The 12,401-nt window shown below is 34.1% G+C and overlaps 1 protein-coding gene across 1 annotated transcript; it reads left to right on the forward strand.

Annotated features, from left to right (window-relative positions):
• Window positions 1-1,422: 1,422 nt before the first annotated feature.
• Window positions 1,423-3,711, forward strand: LOC114762241 (receptor-like protein kinase THESEUS 1). Its single transcript, XM_028951705.1, has one exon. It carries the CDS (start codon window positions 1,423-1,425, stop codon window positions 3,709-3,711), a length of 2,289 nt encoding a protein of 762 aa, XP_028807538.1.
• Window positions 3,712-12,401: the final 8,690 nt, after the last annotated feature.

Here is a 12,401-nt window from a genome sequence, read left to right on the forward strand (position 1 = left end):
CCACGAATCATAATTTTTAATTTTTAGCTAATGACCTTACAGGCTGTGTAGTGAATATTGATATGGTGTTTCCTGCGCTTTTTCTTGTTTTTATTTGTACTGATTTTATTTGCGTTTTGTGTAATTCTGTTTCTCAAAAGAAGTATTACTGAGTCAAATTCAAATGTAATCAGGTCTAATAAAAAATAGTTTTATGAGTGTTTGATTTTCTTATTGGCGATTCTAATATTGTGTTTTACAGTACTTAATAAAAATGACTTTGTTTGAAATAAAAATAAAAATACAAGGATAACCGGAAAACAAGGTCCCTGGTCTTCTTACAGGAAACATCAACGGTCTCTGAAAAGAGCCTTAAAAGCATCAAGATGGATTAGGGTTTAATTGGTTTGATTGATTAATGTACGAATGGCAAAATGATGTCCAAATATATACCAGCATATTTCACACAAACCAAGAAAAACTTTGAATTTCATTAATTCTCATTTAAAATTTAATAACTTTTTAATTTTATTCCTATTTAATATACATATCTTATATAAATAAAGTCAATACAATAATAAATAAGGGGTAAAATTATACATCCATATAAAAAATTTCTTTTAGTGTCTTAAATAAAACCAAAAAATACCTTCTATTTCTATCTTATAAATAGAACGAGAGGATTATACGGCATTTTCATATCAAAATTCTAAATTAATATATAACTTTTTTGTTGGCCAAAAAAAACTTTTTAATGATAAAATGATATGCTTTTGTATACTTTAAAGATAATAATGAATTAATTTAATTTTCATAACCAAACATAATGAGCATAAAAATGCCCTTTTATCTAATTCCCTTATAGATCGATTGATAAAGAATTTATACACATATCTGATTATATTGACTCAGTCAACACGTAAACATAAACTTAGCCAAAAAAAATCATTAAAAATTTAAATATAGTAATGAAAGATATGTTATTGCTAATTCAATCACTGGACCCCTGTTCCGGACTTTTTGAGATATAATAATTTTGTTCTAATTTGTGGTTTCCTTTCCCTTCTCAGCTAATTTCTTGGCACTTTCATGCCTCTTTTGGTCGGTTTTGTTTTTGTGGAAGCAAGAATATAAAATGGGAGTAGATATGCTTTTGTTGCTTTTTTTGACATTCCATTTCCTTCACTTCGAAATGACCATCCATACCTCCTTCCTTTTTTTGGAGATATCCAATCTTCTTTTCAAGAATTATATCAATTCAACCGAATACAAACCCTTTTTAAACCAGAACGAACTTAACTGGACAGGGATTCGACTAATAGACTAAACGTAGAGATCTGGAAGGAGGCAAGAAATCATGTGACGACTAAATTAGCCCATCCTCGTACGACGTTGGAATAATCTCCTCTATTATATAAATTAACGACATGGTATGTTCGAACAATGACATTTGATCTATCGAAGATGAGGAACCTCGAGTTTTATTACTCTCTCATTCTTCTTCTGTTCATAATTCATTCACCCTGCTCTACATCCACAAATACTCCTCTTGATAGTTATTTCATTGCTTGCGGTTCTTCCAATAGCATTACTCATCTTCATCGTACCTTTGTTCCTGATTCTCAACAACCCTCTGTTACATTTGATTCTGAACATTCTGATGTTATTAATTCTTCTAGAACTTTCTCCCCGATTTACCAATCTGCTAGAACTTTCTCAACCTCAGCTTCTTACAACTTCGACATGAACCACAAAGGCTGGCATTTCGTCCGATTCTACTTTCATCCTCTTTCCAAAACATTGGCTTCAGCCTCGTTCAGTGTTGTCACTGGAAGCTATGTCCTCCTTGATCGCTTTAGCTTTAACACTTCTAAACACAATAGTGCTTACTTGTTCAAGGAGTTTGTGATTGATGTCAATACTGACATTTTAATCCTCACTTTCGTTCCTTTTAGAGACTCCGATGTTGCATTTGCGAATGCCATTGAGGTTGTTTCTGTCCCAGATAAGATATTCTCTTTTGGTCACACCTTATCTTTTCCAAAATTGAAAGATACTGCTCTTGAAACCATGTATCGCTTGAACATGGGAGGCCACTCTCTAGTCCCTTCCCAAAACAGCACTCTTTTCAGAGTTTGGGAAGAGGACGATAAGTATCTCCAGCCTAACCCTTTAGCTTCAAATATGTCAGTGAATCCATTCTCCATAAAGTCTTCATCCAACGACTTCGTGTCTTCCGAGGTAGCACCTACAGGTGTTTATGCCACCGCAAAAGCCTTGAAAAACATTTTGAGCAAGTCCAATTTGACATGGGTCTTCCCAGTCAGTCCAAATTTCAAATACATACTGAGGATGCATTTCTGCGATATAATTAGCAAGTCCAGAAACAGCTTTCTTTTCAATGTGTACGTAAAGTCCGAGGTTGTGATGAAAAATCTGAATCTATCAGCCTTTACCTATGATGTTGGTGTTCCATACGTCATCGACTATGTCACCAATAATACTTCTGAAGAAGATTCAGATAAATTGAGTGTGACTGTGGAAGCTGGTGGCCTTGAGCAGGGCCGTAATGCTATCTTGAACGGGCTAGAGATTCTGAAAATGAGCAACGACGTTAGAAACTTGGATGGGCTTTCCTCAGTTGACGATATATTTTCTAAGTCAGATCGGAACATTCCAAGAGTAGCATTAATCATTTCGAGCTGTGGCATGGCTGCTTTGCTTTTCTTCGCATGTGTTATTTATTACTTTTATGGTCGCATAAGAGCTGGCAAGTCCAACATCACTCTTTCAAATAAAGAAGGAAGACTCAGAATATTCACGTTCGAGGAGATTCAAAAAGCAACCAACAATTTCGATAAGAGCTATCATGTCGGCAATGGTGGGTTTGGGAAGGTGTTCATGGGACAGCTCCAAGACGGTACGATGATTGCGACGAAGAAAGCAAATCCTCAGTCCAATCAAGGCATTGCCGAGTTTCAGAACGAGATCAAATTCTTATCGAAACTTCGTCACCAAAATCTCGTCTCTCTTCTTGGATATTGCTACGAGGACAACCAAATGGTTCTGGTTTATGCCTACATGGTAAACGGATCTCTGGACAACCTTCTGTACGGGAAAAACGTCGTCGTCCCGCTCTCATGGAAGCAAAGGCTTGAAATCTGCATAGGAGCAGCCACTGGGCTTCATTATCTTCACACAGGTACGGGTGGTTGTCAAAGCATAATACACAGAGACGTGAAGGCGGCGAATATTCTGTTGGATGAGAATTTGGTGGCCAAAGTTTCAGACTTTGGGATCTCACGGAGTGGCCCATCTTCAGATAAGTCCCATGTGACCACTGTTGTGAAGGGAAGCTTCGGTTATTTAGATCCTGAGTACTTCAGAACGCAGCGTTTAACAGAGAAATCAGATGTGTACTCATTCGGGATTGTGCTTTTGGAAGTTCTATGTGGGAGGCCTGCTCTGAATCGTGCCCTACCTGTCGAAGCAAAGAATCTGGCAAACTGGGCTCTGAGAAAAGTTGAAAATGATGAATCATCACTGGAAGAGATAATAGACGCGAGTCTAATTGGTGACGCGAAACATGAATCTGTGAAGAAGGTTTGGGAAGTGGCTAAGATGTGTTTGGAAGGAAAAAGGATCAAGAGGCCAACGATGGGATACGTCATGTCTGGTTTACAGGATGCTCTCCACCTTCATCTCAATACAGAAGCCCTAGCTAGCTACTGACGAAGAAATTATGTAATTCAATCCCATCTTCAGTCAGTTTTTTAAGTGTTGCGTTTCTTGTCTTGGTCAGAGAAGTTAGAAGGTAATAACCTCGCTCTTGCTGGTTTTTTTTTTTTTTTTTTGGGGACATCAACCCTAGCTTGTTGCTGGTTGTGTCTTCAAATTAACAATAATCAACCATGTGTGAGTGTTTAGTTTGATCATGATGTAAGTTGTTGGGTTGTGATTTGTCCAGTTCATCTGATTAAGTCTCTGTTATGTTCTAATCCTTGGCATGTTTGGAAGATGTTGTTTAGTTTGATGTAGTTGTGTTGTGATTTGCTCAGTTTCATCTGATCAAGACTCTGTTATACATGTCCTAATCCATTGAATTTTTGCAAAGATAGATATATGGGGTATATATGATCGATTGTGCTTATATCGGATTTTCTACCCAAGAAGGAAACCCAAATTAAACAACGATGACACACGCACATTTTAATTATGCGTGATTAAAAAAAAATTATATAGATGCTTATGTTGGGTTTTATTGTTTGTGTGTCGGAACTTAATTCTGTATTGATGTGATTATTGTTTATTTATTTTTATGATAAATAATAAATAATTAGTTTGCGCTTTCCAGTTTGTTATGTTTTGAAGAGATTATTCCTGTGAATTACGCAAGTACTCCAGATTAAGGCTGATTCCAATAAGATAAAACTGCTTATTTTTTATTCACGCATGTTTAAATCGAGATTTGTATTAATTAAAAGAAAAATCGAGACCTCGGGCAATATCAACAATGTCTCCCATTATTCGATTTTGGTATTGTATTATTTTACACAGTTTTCCCCATGCCAATGAATAATTAGGGCATAGGCAACAAATACGGTGTGCCTTCTCTGAATTTAATCTAAAAAGTGTTAATTTAAAAAGGGAAAATAGCAAAATAAAACCGCTAAAATGAAAAATTGCAAATAGAGACCCGTTACAACATTAGTATGGGTTTTGACAATAATTTTGTAAATAGATCCTTCTGTACTATTTTTTTATTTTGGCGGTCTTTCTTACAATTTTTTCATTTAAAAATGACAATCTAATTTGTTTTTCATCTTCCTAACACATTGTGTCTTGTATATGTTGGAATTTATATGTTGATATGCGTATAATGGATCTCTCATTTTTTATTATAATTTTTGTCAGAATATACACATTAAATAAATTAAAACTATTTTTTATTCCTCAAAAATTAAAAGAGGAGGCAAATCATCCTCTCTCTCTCTCTGTCTATATATGTGTGTGTGTGCGCGCGCGCTTGCTTTCCAACCAAGGAAAAGCAATGAATCACAGGCCACGGAGGATGGGGTTAAAAATACTTTTCGAGGGACAAGGTTTGCAGAGGATTGGTTGATATATTGTATAGGAAATGGAAAGATAAGCAAGTAATTAAAAGCTTTCTCCATCCTAAAATATAAATCATATATGATATTAAAAAAAAAACCAAATCATGAAGGTGCCAAAAATTTATGTATTACTACTATATACGTACAAATTGGTGTTGGCTCAGAAGCATGCTCTCATCCTAATAAGTTTTTAGTATCCAACTTATCTAAACTTTTTTGTTATAAAGAAATTTTTTTTTCATTTTTATCCTCTATTTATGTTAATTTTGGAATATAAGTCTAAAAAATTTGTTTTAGGACTTGCGTTCTTATATTCTTTAAGACGGATGAAGGAAGTAATGGGAAAAAACTGTGAAAAAGCAGAAGAGAGCACACTTTCTACAAGATAAGGACTAATTAATTGGAGAGGGAAAGAATTGGTGGGTGTGAGGAAATGGAAAGAGAATGATGTAAACAAGAAACGAAGTATGAAGAGAGGATATTTGGAAAGGATTGGGCAATGGTAAAAGAAAGAAGTAATTGATGAAGAGAGAAACTAGGGGAAAATTAAGTAAAAAAATCACTTGTCTTTGTGGCCCAATGGCATTAAAGTTTTCTTCTAAGTAAGAGGTTGCCGAGGTTCAATCCGCTTGTAATTTTTGACTGTTAATACCGTCTCTTTAAATAAAAAATAACTCTTCAAAAAATATTTAAGAGGATAAGAGGAGGAACTGAACAATCCATGAGAATGAAGTATAGATGGAGAGGATGAATATAAAAAACCTTCCCACTCTTCAACTAATTTTATTTAAAAATAGCTTCCAGATCAAAATTTTAATTTCAAAAACATTTAATAATTTCTTTGATAGCTGGCACAAGAAATATGGTTTATGTAAATAGACACACATATGTATAATGCATATATGCGCAGAAATACAAAAGAGGCGTACATAATTAAGGAGGGTTGAGTTTAACAAAAAAAAAGAAGTTAATCTTTCACAATATGATGAATCAATATTTGAATTCTCGTTGAAAGATATGTTCACATTTAATACCAAATAATGCCTTAAATTATATTGTCTCCAATAAGAGGATACTTATGCATAACAACAAAAAAGAAGGCACATACACTAAAATACATACAAACTTATGTGCATGCATGTGTGAGACTTGTTACTAGAAACTGATAGGCTCCCAAGTTAAGGGGGTATTTGAGTAACTCCAAAAGTACTTTTGAAAAGCATTCTTCGCAAATCAAGACAAATTCTTTCACATATTTACTTTATATACTATAAAGTACTTTTAAAATCATAGTTTTGCTTCTACCCAAATATCTCCTATGATCAGTATGGAATGAGTAAGGGCAATTAATTAATTATATTCCAAACGCATTGAGTTGTCTTCTTTTCTTCGATGGAAGTGGAGTTCGTTGAAAGCTTTCACACTCAAGATCCTACATATATTGCGAAAATTAAAATTTTGGCCCCCACACTTTCAATTCAATAATTTTGAAGCATATCCTTATACTTCAAAATTCAAATTTGCTCTTAGAATAGTAAGTGCCTACATATTTTAAGTCCCTAATAAATATAATGGCGTGCATCGTTACTCTTAGAACTATGGATCTTATAAGATGCTGATTAATTAGGTTGTTGAGTGGATTAACATGAAACCAACTTTTTTCACTAGCACCCGCTTAATTTGCAGCCAAATAAACGCTCCGTGGTGGTACATAATTTGCCCCTGTTTTATACTCCCTTTACTTCTAAATATAAAAACTTAATAACTAATTTATAATAAAAACATTAGTTAAGTTAATTATTTATTAAAAAATAAGTATTGAATTCTCTAAGACTTTAGCAATAGAAACTACCCCTATAGAAACTTACCTTTAGCATATATACTATTAATAAGAATATTTTGGATAAAGTGATATAATTTTAGAAGACAAAGTGGATTAAAATTTTATATTTATGATAATAAAAACTAATTTTTTAACTAGCTCTTATTTAAGACTAGAAAGAATACCAAATAACATAGATTCAATGCAGAAGAGGGACTAAATTTCGACTTTAAAAAATGTAGGAGCTAATGGCTCTAACCCTGTGAAGAAGTGTAGGTTAGGGAGCAGTTTAAAACTATTACTAAGTACAAGAGGGATCTATTTCAATTTAAAGCCAAAGTGTAGGACCACATATTCACTTTTCCCTTCAATTCTTTTATTTGTTTTTTTTTTAATAGGGTGATCAAGATTCAATGTTTTCGCCAAAAAAATGACTAGTCAATCCACCGGACATGAATTAAACTGATTTACTCATCGAAGCAATCTTAGGGTTAAGTTGACTAAAACTCTGAAAGAGACACCTAATAAGGATCCCACATCTTATTTTTATTTATTAATCTTTTCATATTTACGCATGCGTGTCAGGATGCTAGATACATCCAAAATGCATATTGTTTGATAATATAAAAATCCCATTATAGATATTGATTTCTTCTGGATATTATACATAGTGACAAAAAATAATTATGAAGCATTTACGAGTGGTTTCGTACATGCACGCTGTTAATTATATGTAGCCGTCCTTTTTTGACTAAACTCTTATATTTTTATTGTATATATCTCCACCCTACAATTATGCGTATTTCAGTTCCATACGTAATTCTCGAAAATATTATTTACAACAATAATAAAACGATATATAAATGCATGATTTACAAGATTCTCTCCTTCGAGTGGGAGCTTTATTTTCTCTATCTGCTACGGAAGTAATTCCCTGTAGTTATAATTAGTAACAACTAGCCAAAACATATATTAAATTGATTAAAATTAGTCATAAAAACAATCAATGTGTAAAAAAATATAATATTTTTTAAACATACCACATTCATGAAGACGACGAGTGAGAAAGAATGAGTAGGGAAAACAAACAAGAGAGGCTATAATTAATTGGAGGTAAGAATTACAAAAAAAAAAACAAGTGTATTGAATTTTTAAAGAAACACAATATTACCTCCGGTCCTTAATATAAGACCCCGTTTGATTTTTATTTTGGTCCTAAATATAAGACTCCAATCCATTTTGTCTATCATATTTACTCAATTTTTTTCAAGATAGTCCTTCTAATAATTATAGTTCTAGTTAATACACTTGATTAGTAAGGATATTTTAGAAAAGACAACACCTATTTAAGACAAATAACTAACTCAACTTACTTTCTTAATCTCCTCAAATTAGGCTCTTATAATTAGGACCAGAGGTAGTATGTTGCTAATCTATAGAACAAATTCAATGTAAGAAAGCGTTATTTGTATATAAGACTGAAGGGAGTAATTAATCACTAGCTACCGTTATCGTTATTGATATATTGTTGCGACCTTATGCATGCTCCGCCACCTATTACGGCTGTGAGAAAGAAGAGTGGTGGCCCTTCGCCGCCGCAATACAACGTTGGTAAAGAAAGAGTGATTTATCTGTTGATGCTCATTGCGATGGGGAAATAATGAGAATTTACCAGCGGCGGATAGAGAAGAAGATAAGAGGATTGGACAAAAATGATATAAATGTGTATACTTTAAAGATAATAGTAAATTTTTTATAACCTAACAGGATAATGAGTATAAAAAAGCACATCCTATATCTAATTCTCGTAATATTGAAGGTGGATGAAAGATTTGATACACACATTAATTATTTGATGGACTCAGTCAACACATAAACATAAAGTTGGCCAAAAAAATCATTAGAATATAGTAATGAAAGCTGTCTTACAGTTAATTCAGTGCTGGACCCTTGTTCCGGACTTTTTGAGAGATATAATAATTTTGTCTTAATTTGTGGTTTCCTTTTAGCTAATTTCTTGGTACTGTTATGCGTCGTTTGGTCGTGTTTGGTTATGTGGAACCAAGAATATTAAATGGGAGTAGCTAGATATATACTTCTCTGGCACTATTTATAGGGCAGAGAGAGAATATTTTTTTTGTCTTATTTATAAGTTACTTCATTAAATTTTTACCATGAATGTACTATATTGTCCTTCATTTATTATAATGTAGATAGTTAATTTTTTTTTTGAAAGATGTATATATTAAATAGGAGTAAAGTTGGAAAATTGTTATATTTTAATGAAGAGTTAATGCAGTTTAAGGCTTCCCTTGATCTGTGTGAAACATGCTGGAAATACCCTATAAATAGGATGAGAGGAGTATAATTGAATGGATTTTTTTATGTTCCCATTACTTTAACTTCAATTCAAAATATAATTGCCAGACATATTCAACCTTGCTTCCAAGACTTATAAACTGAATTCAACCAAATATAAAATTTTTCAAATGGTTCTTTCCTTTTTCTTTTTTTTTTTTTTAAAAATGCTTTTGATTTTGGAGCTGGTAAGAAAACGCAGACAGAAATCTGAAAGTTACAAGTGCAGGAAATACATAAGGGAAAATGACATTCAGGTCCCATGGAGAAGAAAATACATCAAATAAGTCCCTGGAAATGTCCTAATGAATCATAAGTCCCAAAGGGACCTCAGTGCAGTTTAATAAAATTTGAAAAGACCATATTGCCTCAGATAGCAATTCTGCCAATATGCTGAAGGTAGTCTGAAACCCCCTGTTGCGATTCAAAATCTGTTTTCTGGTTCCAAGCCATATTGCACGCCGAAGCCCCCCGACAGCAATCGCACAAATATGCTAAAGGTAGTTTGAAACCTTCCTTGTTGCGATTCAAAATCTGTTTTCTAGTTCCAAGCCGTATTGCGCGCCGAAGCCCCCTGACAGCAATCGCACGAATATACTAAGGGTAGTTTGAAACCTCCTTTGTTGCGATTCAAAATCTGTTTTCTGCTTCTAAGCCGTATTGCGCGCCGAAGCCCCCTGAGAGCAATCGCACGAATATGCTGAAGGTAGTCTGAAACCTCCCTTGTTGCGATTCAAAATTTGTTTTCTAGTTCCAAGCCGTATTTCGCACCGAATCCCTATTCTATTGCACTTCAAAATCACGCTCTCACCTTACATACTCTCATCCAAGCTTTATTGCCATTTTAATCATATCCTGTTCCGTTTCAATTTCTCTACATGTCATCCGTGTTTCTTCTCTCTTTTCTTTTGATTTCAAGTTGAAAGCCTCTTCTCTTGTGGTGGGTAGTGACTGTGTGATCTCGTTGAAATCATCCTCGTCGTCGGAGCTCGGAATCTTTGCAGTGAAGACCGTAACTGAAGTCTAAAAGCATCGTTGAAGTATTTGTTGTCACGGTAAGTAATGAAGAACTCCATTTTTGTGTTTGAGTTGGGTTACAGACAGTGTTCACTTTCACAGGTTTATTGGGTGTCGCTGCATTACATTTTGTTTGGGTGAAATGAGTTATACTTGGCCTTTTATGTAGCCAGGTTTTGAAGTCCGAATCATACTTCTTGTGGTTCCTCTCGTATGCTATTCTTAACTTGTTCGAACAATTTCTTTGTGATTGTTGTTCATGAGATAATTTTTTTTTGGGGGAAATTTTTCGTGTAAAAGATTATGTCACTGTAGTTTGTAGGTGTGGGTTCATCGACTTGGAAGTTGGAACTTCACGTATTGCATTCTCCTTTGCCGTCTGCCATGAAAGTAATTTCTATTTAATAGCCAATCTATCTACATAGTTAGCCACCCTCCTTTCATTAAAAAAGAGGGTCTTTTAGGAGCCATAATGATTGAAAAAGAGGATTACTTCAAATTGGATAACTGATTATTTGAACCTTTGTGACAGTAGTAAGACAAAACTACTTTAAAAGTGATTTGGAATCCCTTGGGTGAGAAATATATGTTTGTTTTTTGATGACTTCATCTCTGGAACTTTGTCGTTTGGTAAGAAATATATGGTTGGTTTTTAATAAAGAAGAACATGAATGGTTGGTGTTAGTACATCAAGGCTTTTATGTAGTTTGTATATGATTTGAAACAAGAAGCAAAACAGGAAACCAGGAAAATAATTACTTGATTCAGTGCTGTTTGATCCATCATTTGTTATCATGCCACATGTTCATTCTAGTGTCAGGTTATTTTTTCTTTGTTTCGTACTGCTTTTAAATCAATTTTCTTTTCTATTTCTAGCAAGCTCTGCATCTCTGCAAAAGTTTACTAGGAATTTAAGAAGAATTGAAGTTCAGTGCACTGGTCTTGTTTTGTAGGTTAAGAAGATGGGAAAGGATGCATAAAGTAGTAATTTTTCTGGCTATGCCTTTTTTACGGAGGAATTCTATAAGAAAAGCTCAAGAAAATACAAATCACTTGAAGTAGGGAATTCACATGTGAGGAAGGCGTGGGATAAATTATCAGAACAACAAAGGGAGGAATATTGTCAAAGAGCTAAGGAGCAAAGACCTCCCACCAAGTCCAAGAAGTATATGGTTCCGTTCTATACAAGATGTGCACCAAAACAATTCATGCAAGTTTGCAAGCACATCAAAGAGAGGAAGGAACTGATGAACAGGCTGAAAAAAATAGGTTTTGACAAGTTAGTTAAAGTCTGCTGCCACACAATTCAAAGAGAATTGTGTGGAGAGTTTATGTCTGCATTTGACCTTGCAACAAAAAATATTTGCATAAGAGGGAAGAGAAGGGAAATGAGGGCAAAAGATGTGCATGAATTTTTGGGGCTACCATTTGATGGAGAAGAGATTAAAGTAGTTGTCACTAATGAAGATGAAGTGTTCAAGCAGTGGAGGATTGTGTATGGCAATATTCCATACAAGAAGATAGCATCATTGTTGACTAAGGAGAACTAAGATGAAAATTTTGAGATGCTGTTTGTCATGTATGCATTGGGAACGTTGTTATGTCCTAATGCAAGTGTTTGTGTCGATGATTATTTGTTGAAGGTAATACTATTAACAAAGGATAGATTGGGTAAGTTTGATTGGTCATCTTATGTGTTGTATGAACTATATAAGGGGATTAGAGTGTACAAGAAACAATTGGAAAAAGGCAAGTTGACTGAGAAGAAGAAGAATGTGCCAGGTCGTCTATACTTCCTAATGGTAAGTGTTATAATAATTTGTATATTTCTGTTGTCATTTGATGGTCTGAATGTTGTCAATGGCTGCTATTAACTTATCATTCATGTCACATGCAGTTATATTGTCTATAAAATTTTCCACTGGGAGAAACAAAAGCTGCACATGTAAAGCATGCTATCCCATATTGGGATGAAAAGAAAGTATAGCAAAGAGTTAAAGAGGAGAAGGAAAGCAATCAAGGACTCTTGCATTCGGCAAAGCAATCCACCAAATTTGATCCTGAAAATTTAACTCACTCAGTATGTGGACTTGTAGGCTTAATCATTTTTT

Source organism: Neltuma alba, unplaced genomic scaffold (assembly GCF_004799145.2).
Source record: "Neltuma alba isolate B1F8T4 unplaced genomic scaffold, ASM479914v2 tig00011202_pilon, whole genome shotgun sequence".
Taxonomy (NCBI): domain Eukaryota; kingdom Viridiplantae; phylum Streptophyta; class Magnoliopsida; order Fabales; family Fabaceae; genus Neltuma; species Neltuma alba.